Source organism: Macaca nemestrina, chromosome 17 (genome assembly GCF_043159975.1).
Source record: "Macaca nemestrina isolate mMacNem1 chromosome 17, mMacNem.hap1, whole genome shotgun sequence".
Taxonomy (NCBI): Eukaryota; Metazoa; Chordata; class Mammalia; order Primates; family Cercopithecidae; genus Macaca; species Macaca nemestrina.
In genome coordinates this window covers 43541053-43568864 of record NC_092141.1, presented here as the reverse complement: position 1 = coordinate 43568864, position 27812 = coordinate 43541053, and the positions used below count along the sequence as shown (strand labels likewise).

The 27812-nt window shown below is 47.4% G+C and overlaps 2 protein-coding genes and 1 pseudogene across 11 annotated transcripts in view; 1 reads left to right on the top strand and 2 right to left on the bottom strand.

Annotated features, from left to right (window-relative positions):
- Positions 1-106: 106 nt before the first annotated feature.
- LOC112427320 (oligosaccharyltransferase complex subunit OSTC pseudogene) lies at positions 107-3661 on the bottom strand (annotated as a pseudogene).
- LOC105485152 (DNA ligase 3) lies at positions 3595-27489 on the bottom strand. 7 transcript variants are annotated; one of them, XM_011747372.3, is made up of 20 exons: positions 27351-27489; positions 24451-25001; positions 22025-22168; positions 18809-19006; positions 17811-17962; positions 17086-17252; positions 16874-16951; positions 16233-16401; positions 14184-14339; positions 12415-12546; positions 11963-12042; positions 10813-10900; positions 10349-10426; positions 9907-10030; positions 9195-9337; positions 8783-8857; positions 7503-7649; positions 6798-6993; positions 6112-6233; positions 3595-4642 (listed from the first exon to the last, which is right to left on the bottom strand). In XM_011747372.3, exons 2-20 carry the CDS (start codon positions 24995-24997, stop codon positions 4409-4411), a joined length of 3030 nt encoding a protein of 1009 aa, XP_011745674.2. In that variant the 5' UTR covers positions 24998-25001; positions 27351-27489; the 3' UTR covers positions 3595-4408. The 7 variants fall into 7 exon arrangements, 5 of the variants coding, with proteins under 5 accessions (XP_011745674.2, XP_011745676.2, XP_011745675.2 ...); XM_011747374.3 differs by lacking the exon at positions 27351-27489 and adding an exon at positions 26832-27150; XM_011747373.3 differs by lacking the exon at positions 27351-27489 and adding an exon at positions 26439-26818.
- The window catches only part of LOC105485149 (chaperonin containing TCP1 subunit 6B), a 53190-nt gene continuing 52849 nt past the window's right edge, over positions 27472-27812 (top strand). For 2 of the 4 annotated variants that reach the window (XM_011747369.3, XM_071082723.1), the window contains exon 1: positions 27473-27610. In XM_011747369.3, the coding sequence (XP_011745671.2) occupies positions 27563-27610 (48 nt within the window). In that variant the 5' untranslated portion in view covers positions 27473-27562. Of the gene's footprint in view, positions 27611-27812 lie in introns of all 4 variants that reach the window. The other 2 variants (XM_011747366.3, XM_071082724.1) reach the window with 2 other exon arrangements.

Genomic DNA, 27812 nt, shown 5'->3' with positions numbered 1-27812 from the left:
GTGGAAATTTCTTGGATGTGAATTGTTACTTCAAGTGGCTTACATTAAGATTTTCTCAGACTTACTTGGAGGTTAAAGCAAACCCAAATGTGTATTATTTTGTTACAGAGCTCTGCTTTATAATTTTGTAATAAAGTTTTAATACAGACACCTGTCTTGTCTGGTGTGAGGATGTTAGAGGTTGATAGCACTGACAAAAGAGCCTGACAGTGGTTCACGCTATAATTTCAACACTTGAGGAAGCCAAGGTGGGAAGACTGCTTGGAGTTTGAGACCAGTCTGGGCAATGTAGTCAGACCTCGTGTCTACTTAAAAAAACAGAAAAGCCAAAAAAACAAAAAATTAGCCATGCATGGTGGTGCATGTGGGTAGTCCCAACTACTTGGAAGGCTGAGGTGGGAGGATCACTTGAGCCAGGAGATTGAAGCTGCAGTGAGCTCTGATTGCCACCACACTCCAGCCGGGGCAACAGAGTGAGACCCTGTATTAAACAAACAAACAAACAAACAAAAAATTGACAAAATAACTGATAAACCACAAGCTAATCCTGGGATGTGCACATGGCCTGGGATTAGCCTGTGGTTGGGTGAAGTGACAAGATGCTCAGTGTTGTTGTAACTTGCCCAGGACCACAAATGTAATATGTGGAAGAGGCCATGGAATAGCCTAGAAGAGAATGAGAGCTGGGTAGGAAAAGGATGAATCCCAAGACCAATTGGGTTGAAGCACCAAGTTCAGATATTTACACTGATCTAGAAGAGATGGGCCTTAAAGATCTGAAATGGAAAGGAATCAGGACAGCTAGTGTGCCCAGTTAGGTCTTCAGGTTACCCTGGGAGATACATGGTACCTTTTGGATACAGCTGTAGTACAGTTGGACTATGGCTCAGAAAAGGTTGGCTCAGGCTGGGCGCCATGGCTCATGCCTGTAATCCCAACACTTTGAGTGGCTGGGGTGGGTGGATGACTTGAGGCCAGGAGTTTGAGACCAGTCTGGATAACATGGCGAAACGCGGTCTCTACTAAAAATACAAAAACTTAGCTGGGAGTGATGGTGTGTGCCTGTTAAGTCTCAGCCACTCGGGAGGCTGAGGCATGAGAATTGCTTGTGAACCCAGGAAGCAGAGGTTGCAGTGAGCTGAGATTGCACCACTGCACTCCAGCCTGAATGACAGAGCAAGAGTCTGTTAAAAAAAAAAAAAAAGGTTGGCCCAGCCTCGTGACAGACTGCTGTGTTGTGCGCAGGCTTGTACAAACCTCCCTGACCAGGCGCCCAAGGCGCAGGGAAAAGACTTCCAAGAATGCAGCCCCTGGGAGAACAAGATTATGTGTCCATCTGCTCTGTGACTGAGAAAGGAATCTTGCCAAAAGGGCATAAAGGATCAAGGATGAGCCCCAACACTTTGCTCACATTGCCCTAGGGAGCTGACCTGTTCAGCGCCCAGTGATGACCTCTGCTTGATGCCAGCCAGCAGCATGTGAAGGTTCAGAAGAGGGAGGCCTCCAGCATTTTGCTGGAGAGATTTATGATGATGATGTTGAGGGTTGCATTGAAATATATGAAAGAAATACATGAAAGGATACAAAATAGTATATATAGTCAGATCTCAGCAGCAAAGACTGGAAGAAAATACATAAAAAACCACTGACATTGAAATGGCAATAACACACACTAAGGCAGAGAAGGGACAAGATGATCACCTGCAGCCAGCAGAGCCCCTTTCCTGTGAGTGTGCACTCTGGGTGTAAGCAACCAGTAAGGGCAAGTGGGGCTGGGTCCAGGTTGGAGAGGACAGTGCCTTTGGCAGGATCCTGAGGAGACAGTCTTGTTCTGCTGCCCTGTCCAGTTGTTTGGCCTGAGGCTGAAGAAATGGAAATCTATGTAGGTCAGTACTCAAAAGAGGAGCAGCTTTTTGTCTCTATAGAGGATGGAATAAAAAGAGTACCTTATTCCTAATACTGAAGCCAGGCTGAACGGTGCCTATTCAAAAACACCAAATGTCCTGGGCTACAGTCAGGAAAGTAACCCCCTCCCCTGTGCTGTCCCTACTCTAACATACACATTTTAAACAGTAGGTGGAAGCCAAAGTCAATCAGATCAAATCTGGGCCGGGCGGGGGCGGGGGCGGTCGTGCAGTACTCCTTGATCTTACAAGCCTGCTAATTTGTTCATAAGGAGAGAACTGACCCTCAAAAGCCAGGACTGGGACATGGAAGCTAATTTACAATCGTATGGTGTCCTGATGAGCCTGCACTCAGAGTGGAGTGTTAGCTGAAACATGCAAACCTGCAACTGAGGGTTCTAAAATCATAGGCTAGGCCCTTCTCCCAGGTAGGGTCTGGACATGCAAACCAGCGGTGACGTTCCCAACTCTAGATAACTATGTGGTAGGCTGTGGGCTAAGTGCTTTACATAATGTTGCTCGGGACAATAGGACAACCCTATGATTTAGGTGCAGTGGCTATCCCCATTCTACTTGGAGGGATTGAGGCTTAGATGTTACATAACTTGCCTAAAGTTAGAGCCATTAAGTTTCAAGACTCTGATTTGAGCTCCATCTATACCTGCACTGTCCAGTGTGGTAGTCACTAGTGACATGTGACCATTTGAAGTTGAATTAAACTAAGAACTTCAGTTCCTTAGTTGTGCTAGCTTCATTTCAATTGCTCAGCAGCTATCTGTGGCTAGTTTGGTTGGACAGTGCAGATTTATGGATATTGCCACTGCTGCAAAAAGTTCCATTGAATAGCACTTGTTTACACTAAATTGTCTTCCTTTTGTTCTTCAAATAAATCAGGTAGCACAGGAGCTGTTCTTTGTAAGCAGGTTGTATGGATCTGTTCTCAGGTGTGGATTTTTATTCTTTTTTTTTTTTTTGAAGATATGGAGTATATTTTCTTTAAGAAATTAAAAACTAAGAAAAAAATGCCACTCAACATTGTTGGTATTATCAATAGGTCAGCAGGGGAAAAAAAATACTGTGATAAACTTGTCTCTCTGATACCAAGAAGAAATTCTAGTCCAAGCTTCAATATGCTTCCTGTGTTTTTCGCTAGGTATTTCTTTTACTGCCGCTCTTCATTCTTTCCCACATTTCATATTGGAGGATTGGTACAGCCTGTAAAACTTCATTGACAGGAACAAATCCAGTATGCACTGATGTCTTCTCAAAGGCACTCTAACCCATCAGATAGCCCGGCAGTTTCATTCACATGAATACTCCAGCCATGAGAAAACTCAGTAGGACACAGACGAATCCAATGAATAGAAGAAAAAAAATCGATTGAGTTTTGGGATATTTGGTGCGTTCGATTGGTCCAGGATTATGAAACCTAAACCTCCCATTGTGAACAGGAAGCTGGATGCAAGTCCTTCCATAATATACTGTCCATTTACTCTGTAGGCCAAGAAAGCTACTGGCCTTTGATGCCCACGTTCATCAGCCAATACTTGGGGGGTCAACAATATCACAGAATTATTCCTCCAGTCATGAGGAAGACACCACCACCAGAGCATACACAGTCAGGGCTGCTGGCAGGTGCAGCCAGGGTGACTTAGCTTCAGGTTGGGACACTCAAGCACTAAGAACGGGACACGGTACAAAGTCTCCACGTTGGTGGCAACAAGGGCTGTTCTTGGCCTCAAGCCCCACGTGGATTTTTATTCTTAAAGAACAGTCTTGTTTCCAGGTTTTGGGGAGGCAGATCTTCCTGGAGCCCTCTATCCCTCCAGAGGAGTGACCCAAGTAACTTCCCTTTCTTCATAAAGGCCCCATTGTCCTACCTGACCCTAGTCCCCTCCCTTCAAACTGGGAATCCTCACTCTGTAATAGGAGAACACAGAGAAGAAAGTCAAAAAAGTTCATTTTGTTTTCTTTCACATGAGGCTTTGTTCCTGGCAAAGGGTGTCCGGCCGAACACAAGTTCTGCTAAATGGAAGCATTTCTGAGGGCAGTCCTTTAAATACGACTTTAAAATGAGCCTGGAAGTACAAAGGAACAGGCAAGGACGGGAGAGAAGGCTTTGCGGACAGAGCTGCCATAACCCAGCCTTTACTCCTTAATCTCTAGGGAAATTATTAGGGGTGTAGGTGGGGAAAGGACAAAGACAACTGCAAGATATTTTATTTATAAAAAAGGTAACTAAGCTGCTTTTCAAAGAAAACAAAAAGATGGTAAACCCAGCACCCAGATCTGAAAGATCTATTTAAACCCAGCAAGAGAAACTGACTTCAGTTGTGGCACCCACAGCAACTAATTCCTGGTCCAGAAGAGACCGTGGAGAACTGGTGGGTTTGGGAGAAGCAAGCCCATTCCCCCTATACTGTGTCTACCTGCCTCCAGCCTGAGTCCAGTCCAGTAGTATGGTAAAGGAGAGTATGGCCTGAGGGAGAGGGAAGACAGCAAACCTAGCAGGGAGCTACCAGTCTCCGTTTCCGGATACATGCCCAAATCCACTCTGGGGAGACCTGCTGGGCCGCAGGGTTCTTGTCCCTGCTACCCAGCACGTGCGTGGCTGAGGTCATATCAAATTCCTGTACCAGGTCCCCGTCGAATGCCACAAAGTAGCGTCTGAGACGGCTGAAGTCTGGTGTGGAGGGTGGCAAGTAAAGCCGCACTCCAGTGAAGATGTCCAACAGAACCTGCAAATGCAGAGAGGTCACGATGGGGTCAGACCTACACTGGGTACAGATGAGTCTTCACCCAGATAAGCCCAGGACAGAATGAGGGAGCCTAGAGTTAGGACACAAGCAGAGGAGTTTACTGGAATACTATGCATCAATAACCCCACCCCTCCAGTCACTCTAAGTTATACAAGACTGACATGCCCCTCCATCCCTGCCTAGGGGAAAAGGAGAGGGGATGGGCCTTGACATCTGGGACCTGGAGATGGGAAGAGCATATGTGTGTAAGAGCCACCCAGTCATGGTGGGCAGGCAGAGCTGGCTCTGACTCAGTGCCCCCAGATTCAGTGATGTCCCCTGAGACCAAGCAGTCTACTCTGTACAACCTGCTAGACTGAAGGGTCAGGAGTCCTGCTTACTACTCTCAATGGGTTCAAGGACTTCAGGCTGGGAAGAGAGAGGGGAAAGGTTTCTACAGGTCTGTTGGGGACCGAGTTCAGGACCTGAGTTGTCAGACTTCTATGCTTACTCCTGGATGGCGGTGGGGAGAGTGGGGGTGCAATGACATGGGTGTAAATTATGTTTACTTCTCTATCTGTCCTTTGAGCCATCAGCTCCCCCAGAGTTGAGCCAGTACTAAACCTAGTTCTTGGCATCAGAAAGTGCTCAAAAGAGGCCAGGTGCGGTGGCTTATGCCTGTAATCCCAGCACTCTGGGAGGCCGAGGCAGGCGGATCACTTGAGGTCAGGACTTCGAGACCAGCCTGACCAACATGGTGAAACCCCGTCTCTACTAAAAATACAAAAATTAGCTGGGCATGGTGGCACATGCCTATACTCCCAGCTACTCGGGAGGCTGAAGCAGAAGAATCGCTTGAACCTGGGAGGTGGAGGTTGCAGTGAGCTGAGATTGCACCACTTCACTCCAGCCTGTCAGACAGAGCCAGACTTGAGGGGGAAAAAAAAAAAAAGTGCTCAGGAGATGTTGCCAAACCCAAGACTGACAAGTAAGTGTAAAAGGGAAAAGGTTCCTCAGGTGGGAGGAGAGTCACCAAGCCAGTGCCCTCTCCCCTTCTTATTGCTCGCTGGACCTGCTTCCAGCCTGACCACAAACTCAAAATGCTGCATTCCCACACCCAGACTGGGCTTTCCCATTTAATGTAAATTTTGACTTGGGGCCAGCAGCTGAGTGAGTCCCTGCAGTCTCTCCTGGCTAGGCCGGGCTGTTCTATCTCCTGCCTGCTGGCACAGTTCTCCTTCCTCTCTGCTCACTGGCTCGCCGCCTCTGCAAGGCAACAAGAGGACACAGGGTGAGCAGCAGCACTGCTGACCCTGCCCACGACAGGAGCGGCGGCAGTTAGGGAAGAGGTTTAGCCAATGTTCCCCAAACACCTTTGCTCATCCTCTTTCAAACTTCTTGTGCAGAGGGTTAGGAACACAACCTGGGCTAAACTGGCCCACGTGGTGTGTTGCTGTTTTTACCCTCACCTTTGTTTGGCACAGGGTCTCATCAGCAGCTTTCCGCTTCTCCCCTACTTTCACTGGAGAAGACTTCATGGCCAGCTTCTCTCCCACCTTCACAGCAGAAGGCTTTGCAGTCAGCATGTTGCCTGAAGGACAGAGAGGAAGTTGGGCGTGGTGGTGCACACCTACAGTCCCAGCTACTCGGGAGGATCAATTGAACCCAGGAGTTCGAGGCTGCAGTGAGCTATGGTCGTGCCACTGCACTCCAGCCTGGATGACAGAGTGAGACCCTGTCTCTAAAAAAACATAAGATACAAAAGAACTAAGAGGGTAGGGATTGCTGACAATGCTCCCTGCAGTCAGGGGCAGTAAGGGGAAGGACCAGGGCCTTTCTCTGCTATGCGCACAGGTGAGAGGGGAGTGAAGAGTTATCAGCTAAGCCCTTTAGCTCAAAGGTAGCTTATTCCCTGGTCAGACTGGCTGTCGCCAGGGTACTGCTCCATTCAGGTTTGCTGAGCAGATACAGGGTGCCCAGCAGAAGGGTCTCTGGCCCATGGCTGGACACACACCAGGAATGCAGTCCATGTCCACTGCAGTGGACATAGATAATCATGAGATCTCAGGGCTGGAATGTGAGACTGCGTCCCTGCCCTCGAATCTCCGCCCCTCACACCACCCTCTTCACCATCCCAGCCCCTCCCTATCCTTACCGCCTTTGCTGTTGGAGTTACTCAGCTTCCCTTCTGCTTTCTTGGTACTGGCAGAGGGCTTGCTGGGGGCCTTGCGGGACACAGCAGACCCTGAGGGACCCTTATTCTCTTCACTGCTACCCCCTGTAGTGGAGCTCCCCTCATCTCCAGCCACTACAGTGAAGTCTGCCTTCTCCTTGGACAACTGGTACAGTTCCTGAGGCGGGGAGGGACAATGTCAGAGGGTTTCATTGCCTTCCCAGACTGGCCTCAGAGGTGATGTGTGTGGTGTGTTTTAGGCGCATGTGAGAACAAAGATGTGAGAAAGATAAAGAGCAAGGAAAAGGAGTTGGCTTCCTTGGTACCATTCCAAAGTGTGGCCCTATAGCCTGAGTAATCAGGGTACAAATCATTGTTCTCGGTACAGCAAAGCAGGGACTGAAGGCTGGGGCAACAGGAGCAAATTCTTATTCCCCAGACCAAGGGCTGCTCAGTGGGGCCTCGCAAATGCAAGGTTCTCTGCTCAGAGATGGAGGGAGAAGGAGGTCTAGTGCTGTGCCCCTGGCCCAGCAGCAGTTTGTTTCCCTCTCTAATTGCCCTCCTTGCTCTGCCACAGGAGAATGGGGGAAAAGAGAAGACAGAGGACATGTCAATGGTCCAGATGCCCAAGGCTCCAAGGCCTGGACAGTGGGGTGGAGAATACACATACAGCCTAAGAGCTGCTACCTTGAGTTGGGGAAGGTTAGTGGCAGATTTCCAGTCCTTATCATCTCGGATTCGGGTGCAGCGAGGGAATCGGATGGAGATCCCATCAGCTGTGTGAGCCTCCGATTTGGAGAATTCAGCCCCTGTGATCTCCCACACGGCAGCTTTCTGTCAGGAGTAAGTCAGCAGGTCATCACTGGTTAAGAAGATAGTATCAGTGGCCGGGCGTGGTGGCTCATGCCTGTAATCCCAGCACTTTGGGAGGCCGAGGCGGGTGGATCACCTGAGGTCAGAAGTTTGAGACCAGCCTGGCCAACATGGTAAAACCCTATCTCTACTAAAAATGCAAAAATTAGCTGGGCATGGTGGCGCGCCCCTGTAATCCCAGCTACTTGGGAGACTGAGGTGGGAGAACTGCTTGAACCTGGGAGGCGGAGGCTGCAGTGAGCAGAGATCTTGCCACTGCACTCCAGCCTGGACAACAGAGTGAGACCCTGTCTCAAAAAAACAAAACAAAACAAAACAAAAAGATCTCCCAACCAGCTAGAAGCAATACAGAACAGTTAAAACCACAAAGGTGGCCGCGTGCAGTGGCTCACGCCTGTAATCCCAGCACTTTGGGAGGCTGAGGCGGGCAGGTCACCTGAGGTCAAGAGTTCAAGACCAGCCTGACCAACATGGAGAAACCACGTCTCCACTAAAAATACAAAATTAGTTGGCCGTGGTGGCACATGCCTGTAATCCCAGCTACTTGGGAGGCTGAAGCAGGAGAATCACTTGAACCCGGGAGATGGAGGTTGTTGTGAGCCAAGATCGTGCTATTGCACTCCAGCCTGGGCAACAAGAGTGAAACTCCATCTCAAAACAAAACAAAAAACAAAACAAACAAACAAAAAACCAAAGAAGGCTTTGGCTAGCAGCTGGGAAACTTGGGTCCCAGTTCTGCTGCTGCTGCTGCTGAATAACCTTAGGGAAGTCCTGTTTGTTCTCTAGGTCTCTTTCTTGGTCAGTACAAGAAGGGATTGGGCCAGATTACTTCTAGAACACACCCTTCGCGCTGAGTGGATAGGTACTCTCTTCTTCTTTTCTCTCTCTTTTTAAAAAGCAATTGTATTGCAGAAAGAATTCTATTCAAAATTCCTCAGAGTTGTCCGGCTGTCCCTGTGCCTATCACTTGGCTGGAAATCCAGATCCCCACCCCTGGGTGGACTTTCAGCAAGGTGAGATGGATTCTCTATGGCACTAGAGAACCTGCAAGCTAATTCTATGGGCTGGAGGACCCCAAGCCATTGGGTTGATACCTTTGGGTCTGGGACGATGAAGTCAGGATAGTAGATCTTGTTGACTTTCAGCCAGCTAGGTATTTTGCTGGGGTCCTACAGGAGAAAAGATGCTATTTTGGGCTGTTCCCAACCTGGATCAAGGCTTAAATCCCTTCTCCTGGTAATGAGATTGTAAGAAGCCACTTAAACAGCTGACTCTTGAGCAATGTGATCCTCCCAGGCCAGAGTGGGTACGACCTAGAGGCATGCAAGCCATTTTCCACAAGGCGGCATTCAGAGATTTTAAGGCCTAATCCTGCTCCCCTGAGCAAGCTGCAACCCTTCTTTCTGGGGAGACAGATAAACAATACCCGTAATCCCCAAAGCACAGCCTCTGTCTCAGTGATCATGGCCAGTCCAGAGGCCAGGGTCAACCAAGTCCCTTCCTCACCTTGCTGATCTTCACCATGTCTAGTTCATTCTGCAGGCGGGCAAGCGTGGCGTCATCATGGCCTCCTGCACACTTGGTGACTGTGCACCACTTCTGGCTCCCAGGGTCGTAGCAGCCCATGAGGAAGATTGACATCATGCCACCTGGGAGGGGAGTGTGAGATGAGTGTGGGTTGGAGGAGCCATCTCTGCCAGCCCCAAGAGCCCAGGAGAGGGAGCCCGGGGCCAGGGAGAAGACCTGGGTCCCAGCCGTCAGAGTGCCAGAGTTTACCTCTTGGAGCTACCTCTTACTGGCTGCGTAATTTTAACCTTTGTAAGCCCCGATTTCCTCTTTTGTAAATTAGGGATAATCACACCCAACGTGTTGGGCTGTGGGGCATTGAATTGTGTTGGACACATGACAGATTGCTTAGAAGTATTAGTTCCTCAGACTCCAGCTTCCTCTCCAGTCAGGAAAGAGATTTTCCCTGAGGAGAAAGCTGTCAGGTCCTGACAAAATAATTGGTGGTAAGCGTCCTTCTGCTAGGCTAGCATAGGGTACTCAGTGACTTCTCCCTAACCAAGTAAGCAGGCCAGCTTGGGGCCCCAGATCCTAGGACTTCGGAAGTCATGACTGGCCATGCTGGCAGATCAAGCCAGTAACAAGGCCAGCCTGTACCTCAAGCGATGCCTTCTAAAACAGTACCACCCCAGTGGGCAGAAGCCACCCTGACCTTTGCTCCCTTGCCCATAGAAGGCCCCAAGGACCACCAGGTCAGCTGTGTCGGCCATGGCCCCCTCATTCAAATAGTCCTTCTTCACTTTCAGCCAGTGCCGCTTCCCAGGCTCATATGTACCCTGAGGTGAAGCAAAAGAGAGACCACAGAGTAGAAAGGCAACTCCATGAGGATGGGTTCACCCCTTCACTGCTACACACCAGATCTAGCCCAGTGCCCCTCCCTCAGGGGAAGAGCCCTCAGGCTCCAGGCACTACAGGAGACACACAAACCAGCCCTCCAGATCCAGGACATATCTGCCCACACCCTGGAAAGGCTTCCCCAGCAGCCACCCCAACCACTGCAGGCTGCCACCGCCATCTCCTGGTCAGGGCTGGAAAGGCTCAGGGGAGAGGGCTGTGAGTGAGTCGACAGGAGAAAGCAAGCAGGGCCACCTTACCTTCACATCCTTCAGCACCAGCCCCTCCAATCCCTCCCGGATCACCCGGGTTATCATGTCAGCCAAGTCCGAAGCTTTCTGAGGGACAAGAGAGATGCTGAAGTTGGTGTGAGAGTGGAGAAGGTGGTGAGGGGGTTGTTCCTTTTCACACACTACTTAAGTGCCCAATGGAAACACCCTTACTTGAATATAAGGGACAAAGGGTTAGAAAGCAGGTTGCTTCTCATTCCAACGAGAGGGCTGCTGTGGCTTTGAAACACAGGGGGCTTACCTAGGAAGGATTTCCATGCCCTACCCTTCTGGGTGAAGACTAGCAGACAACATATACAACAGTCAAATGCAAACATTATCAGGAGGCTGCATAAGACATTAAGATTTATTCTTCCAGTTGCAGTTGACCCAAGGAGTTCTCTGCCCTGCTTTCAAACTTCTAGGACACTGCCTAGCGTAGGGTCTTCACTTACTGTGACTCGCTTCATTTCTGAGAACATGATCCGGTTTGGAATTTCAACCATGTTGTCATGAAGAAACTTCCGCCGCTCACACAGAGGCCTGAGGAGAACAGGAGAGCTGAGGTTAGGCCGGGATCCTCCCACCCTTATTAGGAGTTCTGAGGAAGGAAGGGCCACAAGGATAAAGCTGCTACTTTAAGAAAGGGTTTGCCATGGATCAAAGACCTCATGTGTAACAGCTCTGCTGTCAAGGGCTGCAAGGGCTCCATCGTGACCGAAGATGGACAATTGTGAGCTGTGGCATAGAGCCAGTTCATAGTTGTAGTTCCTATTTCTACTTCATCAAGCGAGCCAAGGGAGAACTGGCCTCTAGCCCAGATTGTATAAATTCTGGTCCCACTTGAAAAGTGACTCCAACTCTCATTTTTTATCCCCCGCACCCTGCTTTGCCCCAGTCCCAAGGCCAACCCCTGGGTAGGCAGGCTGAGACAAGCCTCGGGACCCAAACCCCAAATCCTACCCCCACCAATTCCTTCCCTCTCTACTTCTTTCTCCTTCCCCGATCAAGGATGTGGCTGCTGCAGGAGGAACGGGGTAGAGATACATTTCTAAGTGAGGAAAGGGCTGATATTGGTTTCTCAGGCACAAGCATATGGATGCAGCTAAGTCAAGACTGCTCATTCTCTCCAAGATGGTCCCACCCATAGCCTCCCCTATAATCAGGAGCTTCCTGTTGTCAGTCTCTTCTGAAATCAAAACGTTTGAGCTGAAAACCATCTACCTTATGCCCCCAGGGGTGTCATTGGAGAAATAAACTGAAACCCCATATGCTCACAGTCTATTTCTCTGCAATAGTCCATTTTGCTTTAGTAGAGAAACTTCTTTGGGGGTTTGGGTTTCTTCTGTGACTTAAGCTCTCAGAGACGAGATGGAGTCAACACGTGGGCTCTTTCTTACACTGAACGGGGAGCGGACCATGTAGCAATTGTGCTTCCTCTCAGCTCCCTCTTGCCATTGCCTTTGGCAAGCTCCTGAGTGCAAACGTATGTGCCAGCTGGTTCCCCATACCCTCCTTTCCAACCTGAAGCCCCCATCTTCCTCATCGAGGAAATGAAAACAGATTCCTGGCAGTTTCTGGGTTTAAAGATGCTAGCCAACTCACCTGTCCATCAAGCTGACATCATTAAAGTAGATACAATCAAAAACAAACAGGCAGACATTAGCATCCTGGAAGGCTGCTTTCTGTAAGGGAAAATGAGGTAGTAGGTATACAAAGAACAAAAGTCACAGAGCATGACAAAATAAGGAGTACCAGTCCACTTCTGGAGGCCCCCTAAGGCACCGAATGAAAAAGTCCTATTTCTGCTCTGAAGCCCCTGGGCCATAAGGGCACTGAGCAGATAGTGCTAAATGGAAACCAACCCAATTATAACTTGGCTCCCAATACCAGTCCCTTTTGAGGAGAAAAGCAAAAGACAAAAAACCAAACCAGAAACAGGTCAGAAGTGAAGAATAAGGCCCACACTAAGTGATATTTCCTTCCTTTTCAGACTGCAGCGTGCATCCACATGTACATACTCATTCATTCTTGCACATATAGCCCTGAGGCAGTACCTTGTGCACTCCCAGAGTCCCAAAGGGCAGTGGTTTGCCTGTCTTGTTGTCAATCAGAAGCACCTCAGAATCCAAGATCATGCTGTGTCCCCCAGGAAAAGCCTGGGGGATGTAGTCCTTAAAGTGGGCTACCTGAAAGCAGAAGGGGAGCTTTGGTGAGGGATGACATGGCAGCAGGGACCCCAAACCATGCCATATAGGGCAAAGCCTAGGCCCCAGATGGGATACAGAACAACATGTGGAAGGCCCAGCTAATGCGCAAAACATATAGCTAGGCCTTGCGAGCCACCTGGACAAGAGGGAGAGGCCATCTGTTTCAGTACTTCTGTCCAGCCCCAGGAAGAGGTCAGCCCATGCTGAGTCACTTTCTATGGGCTGTAGAGAAGGTACAATTTTTGAGGCAAATGGAACAAACAGAGAGATTAAACCTGTTGGGGGAGGAGGAGGAGGGTGGGTGGGCAGAGATTAGTGCCTACTGTGGAACATGTGTGACTGTCAGGCTGGGGATTGGATTAGGGGAGAACAGACTGCTTGAAAACAGAAAGGTAGAAATGAACCCCCTCAGGTGCAACAAGGAAACTTGAGCAGTGTCTTCTCTGAGCGGGAGCCCTGAACCCACAGCCATCACTACCCAGGATGCTTAGAGCAGGAACAGGAAAGGCCAGCACATCCATGCCATTCCCCTTCAATCCCTAACCTAGCCCTTTAAGAACCCAAATCACAGGAGAGGCAAAGGATGAGTGAACACTGGGTAAGGGAAAATTAAGGAAAGGACTAAATCTGGAAAAGTGTGCTTAGACTTCTTCCTGGGTCACAGATGGTGTCTATTTAACACCAACCTCACCAGAAGCAGCTCCTCAGTGATTTACAGTGCTTCACAGAACACGTGAACCTGCACTAAAGCTCCACAATGAGGCCACTGCTTAGCCCTCCTCTTGAACATATGAAACAAATGGCCTGCTTTGTTCCCAGTGCTCCAGCAGGAAGGCAAGGCTGAGGTAAGCATAGGGGCCACACAACACGTTCCCCTGAACCCCCTGGGGCTCTGAAAAACTGAATCTGGGCTAGGAAAGAAAAGGATAGCAAGGATAGGAATTCCATCTGCTCACAAGCTACCGGAGCCAGATGTTCCAGCTGCTTTTTCCTGAAGACACCCCCAAAGGTTCACAGTAGTCTTGGGAGTGGAGAAGGGCTAAGGAGTAAGGTTCCAAATGCCACCCCGATTAGAGCAGGAATTTGGCTCTCAGATGTCCCCATAAGACTGTGTTTACATCAGAATGTAAACTTCATGATGGCCAGAACTTTTGTCCAGTTTTCCCACTGCTATATCCCCACTAGCTATAACAATGGGGAAGCATCTGATAAATAATTCTTGAACAAATTAATGAATGACAGCCCAATAGCCTGTGGTATATAAGCCTTAGTCTAGCTCACGGGAAGCATCTGGGACATGGAAACACAAAAGATACACAGCAACTCACCAAGTGAGCTCACTGTCCCAACCAACATCACTGTGGGCAAAAGAAGTATCACTGTTCCAGGGAGCTCTATCCTCACTAACCCAAGTCAGGGCTCTTTGGCTCTCCCTGCTGAGCAGCCCTTCGTTACTGGAAGACTCCAAAAATGAATAAATCAATTAAATCATTGAACAAATAAAAAAGAAACCCTTATTGTGTACCACAGCTGGAATGGCTATGGGACTCTGGGCCTGAGCTTGTTAGAGGCACAAAGGGGAAAGACGGTCCTGGCGGAAAGGAAGGGACTCATACCTTGTGAGGCAGGACGGGCTTGAGACTGCGGCTGAAGTAGCTGAAGTGGTCTCCATTCTTATGCACTTGGACTCGCTCTCCATCGTACTTGATCTCAGAGAACATGCCATTGGGACATTTCTTCATTGCGTACTCAATGGACTTGCAGGCCTCCGCCTTGGGGTGTGGAAAGCAAAGCCTGAAGACTTTCAATGAGGGGCTGCTAAGCAGCAACAGCCAAAGACCTTGTAATTGGGTTAGTGAGGGCAGGACCTGGGTCTTGGGGACTGACTGCCCATAATTAATGCTCAGGGAAGGCTGTTGAAGAGGTGATGGGAACGGAAAGGGCTGGACAATGTTGTATTCTGCCTATAAAATAATCACCAGAGCTGACACAGGAGCTCGCCTTTTGAGGAATATGAATGCTATTCATTGTACAACAAGCAAAAGCCCAGTGAAACAAGATTTAATTTTTTTCTCAATAATTCAGGCTCTTGCAGGGCCTCTGGCTTCTTACTAAACACATCAGTTCTCCCAGTAAAAAAGGTCTATGTGGCCGGGCGCGGTGGCTCACGCCTGTAATCCCAGCACTTTGGAAGGCCGAGGCGGGCGGATCACAAGGTCAAGAGATCGAGACCATGGTGAAACCCCGTCTCTACTAAAAATAGAAAAAAAAATTAGCCGGGCGCAGTGGCGGGCACCTGTAGCCCCAGCTACTCGGGAGGCTGAGGCCGGAGAATGGGGTGAACCCGGGAAGCGGAGCTTGCAGTGAGCCGAGATTGCGCCATTGCACTCCAGCCTGGGCGACAGAGCGAGACTCCGTCTCAAAAAAAAAAAAAAAAAAAAAAAAAGGTCTATGTGAAGCTAAGGTTAAAGAGTGCCGGTGACAGTGAGGCTGGCAGGGTGAGTGATCGGGGGTCCCTACAACAGGGTTTCCAGATACTAGAGCGCTTACTTACATGCCTACCTGTGCTAGCCTAACTCCAACAACAATAGCTACCATTTTGGGAGTACTTCACACACATAATCTCATTTCATCCCTGCTGTGACATCCTATGTGACAAATATTGTTTTCATCTTTGGATAACAAAACTGAAGGTTAGAGAGATTAGGTGCTTGCTTAAGTTATACTAACGAATGGCAAGAATGAGATTTGAATCTAGGCCCACCTATAAAACCTGTGTGGTTAACCACTAAGCTATATAACCCATGCCAGTCTTTAAATGACAAACTAAAGAACAGACGCCAGGAGGCATTTTTATAAAAGTCAGAAAGGCCACTACTGCAGGTGGCCACAGTCCCATCTCTGGGATGGAGATCTCACTGTTTTGATGCTGGCTATCCCACATTCCTAGCAGGGAGAGAACACTTCCTTATCTCAAACATAAAACCCTAAACCAAGGCGTTAGCATGACACACAAGACAGTTTCAAAAAAAGCACTGTACATCACTCAAAAATCCAAAGAATCTCACAGTAGGCATGGCACCATATGTGGTGGGCCCTGTCCCACAGGAAAACTGATGCTGGAAAGGAAACCCCATTTCTTATGAAATGAGCAGAGGCCCAAGATGATGTCTGCCAAAATCAGCCTTCATTCCTTATGTGTCCTCCCTCTTCCCAAGTCACCCTGTCACAGGAAGCCTGGCTCTGCCACCAACTCTCAGATCTACTTTGCAGTAGGTCACAGAATCTCAGGGGTTACTTAATACATCCATCTGTCTTCAGGTAAGATAACAGATAAACCATTCTAGGGAGATGCCTCAGGCAGTCTCAGACGTCATCCACACAGGAGACTGAAGGACAAGAGAAACGAAATCACTCATCTAAGATTCTACAGCTTCTTGGTGGCACAGCTGGGCCTATGGCTCAGGTCTTTCCACTAGATCTTCTGTGTTCTCCTTTGCCTTCGCTTCCTACTGAGAAATACCCTCTTGCACCTCCCTCTTCCTTCCCCAAACTCCTCCAGTCAATTTGCAAGCACTCTCAACACTCATACCCTATCGGATCTCAGCCCGAAGGATGTGGAGCTTGGAGAGGCTGGAGAGCAGAGGCAGGGCAGCACTCCTCACCAGCATGGGCTGCACGGGTGTCATCAGCGAGGCCTGGACGCTCAGAGCTCGTCTCTGGCCCGGCTCCTTCTCCACCTCCTGCGCATTGTGAAGGACCCGTTCCACCACATCCTGCAGGTTGCGCGAGGCTTTGAAGGCTTCATAGGCATTGGGGTCAAGGGCGTCTAACCTGCCGAGGGGTACAGGAACAAGGAAACAAAACCACTGCCTTTGTTTGACTCCATGGCTTTGGACAGCAATCTGTCCTCACAGGAGAAATCCTCATCTGTAGGGAAGGGGTTGTGTTCTACTGTCTAAAGATTTTTACAAGAGGAGAGAAAACTCTTGGAAAATTCAGCTCTTTTGAGATACTGTGCCTGTGTGCATGATGCCTTAGCGAGGGGCTGGAGTAGGCAAGAGACTCATGAATGGATTCCACACTTCAACTGTAACAACTCTGTGAGAAAGGTACTGTTATCTCCATTTTATATAGGAGAAAACGGAGGCAGAGACAGGTCAAGTGACAGATCAGGGTCCCACAGAAAGAAAGAAAGTTGAATGGGGATTCAGATCCTGATTGGGACTCAGAAGTCCTGATACCAGTTGGGAACAAATGAAGCTAAAAAATGACAGCTCGGGCTGTCAGAGGAGCTGCTACTTACACATGTTTTGCACCTGAGTTCATCTTCAGATCATGTTTGATCAACCTGATGATGCATTTAAGATCATTGGCTGTACACCTAGAGGAATGAGGCACATTTAACTTGGTCTTGAAGAGCTCTGGAACCCCAAGGGAACCTTCCCTTCCCAAGAGAGTTCATCTCTTTATGCCCAATCCCCATTGGGCATGGTTTGACGGAGGCAGCTCCCCCACCTGGAGGCAATGTCCTGCAGGGCCTGTTGCTGCTCATCCTCCTTGGTGAGCCTGGACAGCCGCAGAAGGAACTCATCCACCTCCTGGATGGTAAGGAGGCTCTTGGCAGCTGGGGGGAAAGACTTGCTCTGCTCAAAGAAGACTCTGATTGTCTCTGACACGTCACCCTGTCTCCAAAAACCAAAATGCCACTGCTGCAACCCTAGGGTGGCCACGTGTATCCCCCAAGACCCAGGACTGAACATGAATCAAGAAATTTCAATCGTAGCTCCTATCCCAACTCAACATATCTAGCCCACTTCTTAGAGACACTAGCCCATCCACAATTCCTAGAAGGGGATGGAAACTTGCCATGGTACCGGGGATAAGAGTCACGAACAAACCAAAGCTTGGTAAACCCAAGTTACAGGAGAAAACAAGCGAGGAAAAAGAGTACAGAATAAGAGCCCCAGGAGAGACAGAGGGGGCAAGTCTGAAATTCTGACTTTTGAGAACCAGGCCTCTGTGGTTCAGCAGTGGTATGGTTTCCGCCCTCAGAAACTTAGGAAATTAACAGCTATAGCCTCACATTCAGCTCCCCCAGTAACAAAGGCTTGCTCAAATGGGTTTCAGTTTCCTAAAACAGTATGTGTCCCAACCAGAAAAAAAAAAAAAGAGGCTGCAGGTGCCTGGCTTGGCAAAACCCTACCTGGAATGTAGCCTACCCTCCCTCCCCTTCCTCTGACCTGCTCTAGGTCCCGTGCCATATCATCTGGGTTGCAGTTAAAAATGCGACTGAAAAGCTTCACAATCTGCTTATCATTCAAGTTGTAAACAGTCTTAACGACTCCTGGCAGCAGCAGCTTCACCGTTAGGTACACATCACCGTGGAAACCATCTGGAGATAGAAGAAAGGACCCCTTCTTGAGAAATAGAGCTTAAACACATAAATATATAAACTCAAAGAAGACTGGGCAAGGTGGCTCACACCTGTAATCTCAGCACTTTGGGAGGCTGAGGCAGGAGGACTGTTTGAGCCCAAGAGGTGGAGGTTGCAGTGAACTGAGATTGCACCAGTGCACTCCAGCCTGGGCAACACAGCCACATTTTTTTGGTCTCAATAAATAAACAAACTCAAAGAAGCAGAGCCCAAAACATATCTATATATCACTGCCCACGCTCCTATAGTGCCCTGTGCATATTGCTACAGTAGGAGACAGCATGGAGTTCAGAGGCTGGTGGACTGTGTGACTGCCTCGCCTTTAGCCTACAGATGAACTCTCGTTGGACAGAGTGGTTACTTTCACTTCAGGTGCCCAGTGACAAGGACATTACAGATGCTCATTGACAATTTGTTAGATAAATTAAAGAAACAGAGTTGGAAGATTCTATTCCAAGCTGTGTATATGGTTCACAAAAACCTAATTAAATATGTAGGACAGTAAATTTTCTAACTAGTCAAATAGGATGGGTTCTTCTGGCCTCCTAGGAGCAGAATAATGGGAGAGGAAGAAAGATGCCAAAGTGCTCTGAAAAAAACTGGTTACATAATTTGAGGAGTACAGTGCAAAATGCAAATGCGAGGCCCTTTGTTCAAAATTATTAAGAATTTCAAGACAGACTACAGTAAAGCATTAAACCAAACATGGGACCCTGGGCAACTACACAGCTCACATGCCCTGGAAGGCAGTCATGGCCTTGAGCTCTCTGGAGGAAAGGCCTATTCAGGATGCTCATGCCACACCTCCTGCTGAGCCTTTCCGCAGGAAGTCCTGGATGATCTGGGTCTTCGTGTTGTAGCTAGGATTATCGGCCACCATGGCGCATAACTTTCGAAACTCCCGTAGCAGACAGTCCTTATGCTTGGGGTCACATTTGCTTGAAGACAGACTTCTCTTAGGGGTGGGGCTTGAGGGGGCTTTCCCAGAGTTGTTGGGCTTGGCTGTTGGAGAAACAACAGAGATGAATTCATTCTGCCTTTCTGAGAAGAAAGAAAGGGAAGGAAGGAAGTTAACAGATATTCTGCTGGTACTTTAGCTTTATTTACTCTCCCCGAATAGACCTTTGGGGTAGATGTCATTACACCCATCTTACAGATAAAGAAATGGAGGCCAAGTAATTTTCTCAAATCTTACAGCTATTAATTAATGGTAAAGGAGCAATGGCCTCCTTAGACCAAGCAAAACACCAGACTGATGTGCATCTCTTTATGTGAGCACTTCACAAAAGAATAAAGACCGAAGTCATGCCAAGAATGATCAGGACTGGCTGGGCACCGTGGCTCACACCTGTAACCCTAACACTATGGGAGGCCAACGTGGGAGGACTGCTTGACCCCAGGAGTTTGAGACCAGCCTGGGCAACATAGGAAGATTCTGTCTCTAAAAAATAAATAAATAAATAAATAAATAAAGCGGTCAGAAGATTCTCAGAGCAATTGTAAAGCTGACCCCAGAAAAGTTGGCATGAAAAAGGAGTAAGAAATCAAGGCACATGTTAGTCAATGTGAAATTACTGCTATCACAGGTTGTCAGAGCTGGAAGAAGCCTTAAAGATTATCTAGTTCAATGGTCTCTTACTGATAAGGCGATTGAGGTCTGACAAGAGCAAATGACTTCCTGGCCCACTTCCTTGTTGAAAGAGCCAGGACAAAGACACTACTAAGAAAGTCAGATCCCACTAGTACACTCAACATCCCCACCCCTTGCCACTTCAACCTTTCTTTTCTTATTGTCAAAATAAAACCCTGCTCCCCAAGGAGCAGTTATAAAAAAAAAAATACATTTTTACAAAAGCTGGTCAAGGGGCAGGGCTTTCCTCCAGACGCTTAAAAGTAACTATGTGCCACTCATCGATCACTTCGTGACCATTTACAAAGCAAATTTTATTCCCAAGCTTGTGGCAGAGCCATTACTAAGCTAACTGCTGTTGTACGCTGCTTCTTGTCTGGGCTTTGTAAATTATAAATCCATCCTCATCTCTGATACGGAATCTAAATACGATTTTAAGGGACAAAATCTCCAAAGTGTCAATGTTCAACCAGGTTGCAAGAACTAAAACACTGTTTCTCTCAACTCCTCTCAAATTCCATCCCCAACACCGGAGCCCTTCCGGAAACATGCCGTCCTTCTCATCACCTGGACTCTTCTCTATCTTTGGCCTACCAGCAAACAACAAACAAACCAACCTCAGAATTTTAAAATAATAAAAATCCTATAGAGCCAGGCACCGTTTTTGCAACGTTATCTCTTATAGTCCTCATGAGAACACTATGGGGTAGATGAGGCACGGAGATATGATGAAGCTTAAACAAATAAATACACAACCTCAAGGAAGCAGAGGGGAAAGTAATTTATATATTGCTGCCTATGGTCCCATAGCACCCTGTACATAACACTATGGTAGGAGAGGCCACTGCTGCTTCACAGACAGAGGCTGAAGAGAAGTAAGGACATGCTCAGGGATCTGAGCTGTCAAGGATCAGAACCCAAGTCTTCTGACCTCAGGTCTAGGCTTCTTTCAATCACATAAAACGTCTTTCAATCTCCAAATGACTTCTAAAATAAGGCCAGGTGGTTTGGCTTTATTTATTTTCTTCAACTGAGTCAATCACAAGAATGTCTCCAAACAATAAACGCAGCAACACAGTGTAGTATAAAAGAGCACAGATACTGGAGTCAGACTTCAGTGCAAATACTAACTCCATGATAACCCTGAACTTCAACTTTCTCAGTCATAAAAAAGGCCTAATAAAAAGTACTTCCTAAATAAAAGTACTATCTAGGGTTAACTGAAGAACAAATGAAACTACACATGTAAAAGCCCCTAGTCCAACGCTGTTTACGTAAGGCCAATAAATGATCCTGACCTTCTCAACTCCCATCTACACCACATGCCCCAGCAAAGTCTTCCTGAATCCCTATGAAACAGCAATTCCATATTTTATATAAAAGAAACTATGTGTGTATACACGTGTGTGCATGTGTGTATTATAGTGAAGAGAAAAGGAAACAACACTTTATTGTTCATCTGTCCTACAAAGAATATACAAATAATAGCCACAGTCCTCCCCTTTAGGAGATGGGATTTGAACCCAGAGCTCACTGATTCCAAAGTCTGCAAGCTTCATCCCTAGGCTGTACTGCCTCCCAACAAATAGCAATATCCTTCAGATCTTTTTTTCCTTCGTGTTCCATAAAATTCCAGTGTTTTGAACAAACAGTTGTAAGAATCAAGAAGGGAGATCCATGCATGACATCTCCCTTCTTCCATATTTTCATCTCTAGGCATATTCAGGGGTACAATTTCTCAAAATTCCTTCATTATCAAAACACAAGGAAGTAAAAGACAGGTTCTAATAATCTCTGTCTGACCCAGGTAACTATTTCAAGGGGAAAAAGTCTTGACAAAACAAATCTTTCTGCTGCAATAGAGGTTAAAGTACAGAAAGAAATGCTATACAAGTGGAATGCTGGCCAGGCACAGTAGCTCACGCCTGCAATCCCAGCACTTTGGGAAGCTAGGGCAGGTGGATCACCTGAGGTCAGGAGTTCGAGACCAAGCTGGCCAACGTGGTGAAACCCCATCTCTACTGAAAATACAAAAATTAGCCAGGCGTGGTGGCAGGTGCCTGTAATCTCAGCTACTTGGGAGGCTGAGGTGGGAGAATCGCTTGAACCCAGGAGGTGGAGGTTGCAGTGAGCTGAGATTGTACCACTGCACTCCAGCTTGGATGACAGAGCAAGACTTCATCTCAAAAAAAACCCAAAAACCAACCAACAAACAAACATAAAAATCAAGTAGAAGGCTTAGCATTAGCCATTACCTGTTTCTGCTCAGACAGAAGCAAATTATTTATGAGATGAGATAGCACAGAATTTTCACTCTTAGCCAGAATCCTAAGTAGAATACAAAATAAAAGCAGCACTATAACAGCTAAAGTAGCCCTAACCTATCTTACCTGAAAAGCCAGAAAATTTCCGGGGATTGTTATTGGTGACAAATGAGGCGCTTTTCACTGGAGAAGTCACCTGGCCAGTGGTTGTCAACTTAGCCTGGACAACAGCTTTCTTCTTTGGTGTACTTGCTGCCTTAGAAGACAGATCTGTAGGATCACAAAAGAAGATAAAATATCCTTCAGTGAAAGATCTCTGAAAAAACATCCAAAGAATCTATCAACGGCTTCTAGAGCCTTGCCTGTTAAGTCACTACCCTAGCACTAGCCCAAGGCTGGCTGGTGGCTGGTAGTTTTTGAGTGGGGGTAATAGGTAATAGGGTATTACGGGGAGAGGAGGGAAGGATATTCTGGAGACAAAAGATCCAGTTACGATTTACCTCTATTAGTAACTTAAATTTTCATCAACATTCTCCACTTCTTATCCCATACATAAGTCTCCAGAAATAACAATTTGGGGAAATCAGAAATCATAGTTTGATGGATGAAACTTAGGGAACGCCAACCCCACAGAATTAGCTTCAATTTAGAGATGAACAAAAAGTAAATGAGGATCACGGAGCATGTCAATCTAGCATAGGAAGGAAAATTTCCAGCTGCTTAATTATCTGAGTCATGAGCTCTACCTGTATTTCTCTTCCTCCAAATGAAAGATGGGTCAAGAAGTAACAAAGGCTGAGGCCAATAGCTAAGGCAGTGCAAGGTGGGATGGGGACCCTGAGAATAAAGGATATGGGAAGTAAAGTTTTCCTTCCTGGAAGTCTTTTTTCCTTTCAAAGAACAAGGACAGATACCCATTTTTAGCGCCATTGTTAACTGTCTTCCTACAGTGACCAGAACAAAATTGAAGATATGAACATTATTTTACAGACGCTGAAGGTCAAAGAGGACTAATTGGATTTGGAGGTATTGGCATAAATTCTAAAATATACATATGTAAATATGCGTGTACATGCAAACATGTTATATAGCCATATATAGGTATGAATTTTACATGCATATATTTTCTAGCTCTGTCTGCTGAAAGGGCTTAGAAACAGACACGCCATGGCTGGGTGCTCACGCCTGTAATCCCAACACTTTGGGAGGCCAAGGTGGGCGGATCATTTGAGGTCAGGAGTTCAAGATCAGCCGGACCAACATGGTAAAACCCTGTCTCTACTAAAAACACAAAAATTAGCCGGGTGTGGTGTTATGTGCCTGTAGTCCCAGCTACTTGGGAGGCTGAGACAGGAGAATCACTTGAACCTGGAAGGCAGAGGTTGCAGTAAGATAGTGCCACTGCACTCCAGTCTGGGCCACAGAGTGAGACTCTGTCTCAAAAAAAAAATAAAAAAAGAAAGAAACAGATAGCCCATGACAATGTGGACACATAGCATCCAGGTTTTATTCTTTAATACCATTTCCCACTAACAGAAATCTGTACTCCCCAGAGAAATTGCGAATTTCAGGGCTGGGGAAGGATGCATATAGGATAAGACTAAAAGCATCCTGCTATACCCAAAGTAAAGAAGTATATTTAAAAAAGTAATGAGGGTATACAGGACACAGAGGACAGTGTAAAGGGGTTCCTAATTGGCCAAATATGAGACAATTAAGTATCAAATTAGTTAAGTACAGTAATGAATTATATGCTACAGGAAAAAAGGTAAAAGGATAGTAATCAGTACTCTATTCTTCCAAAATATCAATGTCTAAAAGAGAGACTATGGAAATTTTTCAGATTAAAGGATGCCAAAGAAATACAACTAAATGCAATATCCGATATGATCCTAAACTGGGATTCTATACTGCAGGAAAAAAAGCTATTGAAGGTATGACTCAATCCATTGACAAAACAGTATACAGATGGTAGATTAAAGTATTGTATCAAGGACAAATTTTCTGAAGATGATAGCTGTATTATAGTCACATAATGGTCATATATCCTATTCTCAAGGTATATACACTAAAGAATTTTAAAGGGCCATGATGTATGCAACTTATTCTTAAATGGTTTAAAGTGAGTGCACGCAGGTGTGTGTGTGTGTGTAAAGAGAGAGAGCACATGAACAAATATGATAAAGCAAATAGAGTAAAATGTTAATTGGTAAATATGGGTAAAAGGAATATGAACGCTCTTTGTACTCTTTTTAATCTTGCAACACTTCAGTGAGTTTAAAATTATTTCCAAATAAAATGTTAAAGGCCGGGCATGGTGGCTTGCGCCTGTAATCCCAACTGCTTGGGAAGCTGAGTCAGGATGACCTGAGTCTGGTAGTGCAAGACTGCAGTGAGCTATGACTGCGACATTACATACTGGCCTGGGCAACAGAGTGAGACCCCATTTCTTAAAAAACAAAGTTAAAAAAAAGAGAAAGCAAGCAATTGAACTCCTTATCCCTCTTTCTGTCAGCACCAGTAAGATGGGAAAGCAGTGTTCTCTACCTTACCTGCAATGTGCTGGGTTATCTGTTCCTTCTCATTATCTTCCAGCTCTTCCCAGCCTTCCAGCTCTGTGAGGTCCTCGATTTTTTTTGTGGTGGCCCGGGCCCGCTCTAGTTTCTCAAACATGCATTTAATGTGGTACCACTCTTTCATATCACCCCCAGACTCTGAGAAGGGATTGGGCACCACTTTGCCAATTCGGCATATGCCCTTCACAATCTTTTCCTTGCATTTTTTGCAGCCAGCTGTGCCACGCTTGGCATAGTCCACACAGAACCGTTGCTCAGCCATCTCACAGGGGCCACTGCAGAGTCCCACATGCAACCCTGGCAAGAAAACAAGGCAGGTGGCACGTGATCTTAGATGGCTTCCCTGGAATGACAGAACAGGCTTTCTTCTCAGGAAGACAGGGTGTCCATGAAGCAGATCTGTTTCTGTCCACTGGCTGAATTGTCTTACATCAGGCCTGTGATGTTCTCGGAATAGGTACAGTTCTTTTCGGCTGAGTGCACGGAGGGTTTGTGGAAAGGGGATCTTGAAAGCCAAAGACATATAGCTGCATGAAAGGGTAGGAGGCCAAAAAAAAAAAAAAGATATAAACAAGGAGATAGGCTTCCGATTTTCCAAAGGCCAGCCTCTTATATAATCCATGACGACTAATCAAACACTTTCCAAAGTATTACATTTATTGTCTACTCTACAGCATGAAAGAGTTCTGATACAGGAAAAGCCAGCTCACAAAAGGGTGTTCAATTATCTAATGCACACATGTACATCTCGTAAATCACAATGAAGAAAATCCAAATAACATAAAAGCTCTTTTTAGGTCATCAGCAACATATGATACTCATAATAGATGATGACCTTTAAGTATTACAAGATCCTGAAGTTTCTTTTTTTTTTTTTTGAGGTGGAGTTTCACTCTTGTTGCCCAGGCTGGAGTACAATGGGGCAATCTCAGCTTACCGCAACCTCCTCCTCCGGGGTTCAGATGATACTCCTGCCCCAGCCTCCCAGATAGTTGGGATTACAGGCATGCATCACCATGCCCAGCTAATTTTTTTTGTATTTTTAGTAGAGACGGGGTTTCTCCATGTTGGTCAGGCTGGTCTACAACTCCCGATCTCAGGTGATCCGCCTGCCTTGGCCTCCCAAAGTGCTGGGATTACAGGCATGAGCCACTGCGCCCGGTCCTGAAGTTTCTTTTTAATCACCAGTAAAAATTACATTATGTTCATAAAGTTTTTATTGTGAAGTTTAACACATACACCATCCTCAGAAATCAAGCCACTATACAGATTTGGAATTGAGTTAGAATCCCTACATTGAGAGACAACTAAGCAGAGCCTGGAATCAGACTGCCTGAGTTCAAATCCTAACTCGGCCACGTACCAGCTGTATAACTTTGATGGGTTACTTACCTCTGTTTCTGAGCTTCCTCATCTGTAAAATGTGACTAATTATGGGACCTAACTCAAATAGCTATTCTAAGAGTAAAACCCTTAAAACAGTTGGGCACACAGCAAGAGCTCTCACTGATTAACGTCAGCTCCTATCATGATCGGTGAAGTCGTTATGTTTCAAGAAGAGGCTCCCGATGTGCAATTAACCTGTTTATAATTCAGCAACTTGAATCAGAGAGTGCTGAAGTAACTGGGCAGCAAGACTCACAGGAACTCATAAATCAATCCAAATGGAAAAAGATTATATCAGCATCTTCTTATATTCATGTTTTCTAAAGCATTTTATAGTCCTAGTTTTAAGTATACTGGAATTATGTTGTCTGAAGAAGCTGTGAAGCAAAATTGCTATCATGTTAAAAAGCAGGCTTTGCTTACTGTAGTGCAACATGGTGTGAAGGAAAGCTGGTGGACCTGGAATAAGGGATGGGAGTGCAAGTCTGACGGTACAGTTTACCGACGGTTACCTCGGAGAAAACTTAATTTATCTGCATCTGTTTTCTTATTTCTAAAATAGGGTAAAAAATACCTACATCACAGGGTAGTTGGGAAAATTACAAGGAATCCATGAATGCGCTGGTTGTGGGGGAGGGAGGCGGTTCTGAACTCTCTAAAAATGTATACAAAATGCACATTCGAAAATGCACGGATTTTTGGAGGTCTATCACTTTCGTGACATTCACAAAGGGCTATATAACGCTCAAAGTTTAAGAACCACAGAGGTGAGGTGGGTGGAAGTACGGCAGACCCATAAAAGGAGGTCAGAACAAGTGAGTTTCAACACTTTCCCTGGAAGATCAATTTGCAGAGCAACCTCTAGGGCCCCAATTATGAAAGGAGTGGACTTGAGGGAGGCTCGGGAGGCGCTGGGCCACGAGGAGGCACAATGCAGCTTTGAGGAAACCCGTCTGTCCCTCGTTCCGCACCCTCACAACGGCCGCAGCCCAGGGGCCAGAGAGGGAAATCGCTGAGGCCTGGCCGCCGCCGCTTTTCTCGAAGGGCTTCCCGCGCCGCTCTCGGAGAATGGCGGGGACAGTGGGGCGGGCGGAGTAGGCCGCGACCCCCGGGGAGGTAGAAAAGATCGCTCCTCCACCGGGTCCGGGACGCAGGCGGGAAGTGATCAAGGCTCCCAGAGCCCCACCCGAGCGCGCCCGCTTCAGCGCAGGAGGACGCACGCCGGGCCGGGATACGAGAAGGCCCCGTGGGTTCCCCAGGGCGCACGGCCCGGCGCCGGCTTCCCCGCCTCACGCGGCACCGTGGGGGTCCCGGGGAGCCGCGAGCCTCCCCCTGGGCTCCCGGGAGGGCCGCCACGTCACGGAGGGTGTGCCCCGGGGCTCTGCAGGCGGGCGGGGGAGGAGCCGGGGGGTTGGCTCCTCGGCCGCGCCGAGCTCCCCGCCCCGGCCCGCTGCCTTCCCCATGCCGGGCCCCGCCGCGCCGCTCCTCACCTGCCTCTCCAGCTCCGGCGCTCACCGCAGGCCTCGGGACTAGCTCACTACAGGCCGCCGGCAGCCCACGACGGTTGGAGCGCCTGTCTCTTTAAATCCGGGTCCTTGAGCTGGAGGCAGCACGCAGGCGCAAGAACCGAGGCCGCGGCCGCGCTACCTGTCCCCGCCCCCGTCTGCCACGTGGGTCATAGTCACAGTCTGCCTGCCCTGTGATGTTTGGAAGTAGTTTTCAACCTGCAATCGCCGCCCGGGAAGCGGAGGTGAGGGGACGTGGTGGCTCCTCGGAACGCAGCCTGGCCTGAACTTCCGAGGATCCCCTTGATTTTCTCATACTGTTAGAGAGGATCTAGTTTTTAAAGATACTGTAATGAGGTCGGGGAAGGCAAAGATTGCGTCAATCTATTTTTTAAATATAATCCCTCTCTTTGTGTCCTGCAGACTGCCTAGTAAATAGTAGTCAGT

Excerpts from the sequence above, each read along its gene's own strand:
- LOC105485152 (XM_011747372.3), bottom strand. The coding sequence starts at position 24,997 with ATGTCTTTGGCTTTCAAGATCCCCTTTCCACAAACCCTCCGTGCACTC. Across the intron at positions 10,427-10,812 it reads CAGAAATGAAGCGAGTCACA|AAAGCTTCGGACTTGGCTGA; the intron begins GTAAGTGAAGAC and ends CTTGTCCCTCAG. Across the intron at positions 6,994-7,502 it reads CTAACCTTCCCCAACTCAAG|GAACTGTACCAGTTGTCCAA; the intron begins GTAGCAGCTCTT and ends TCCCCGCCTCAG.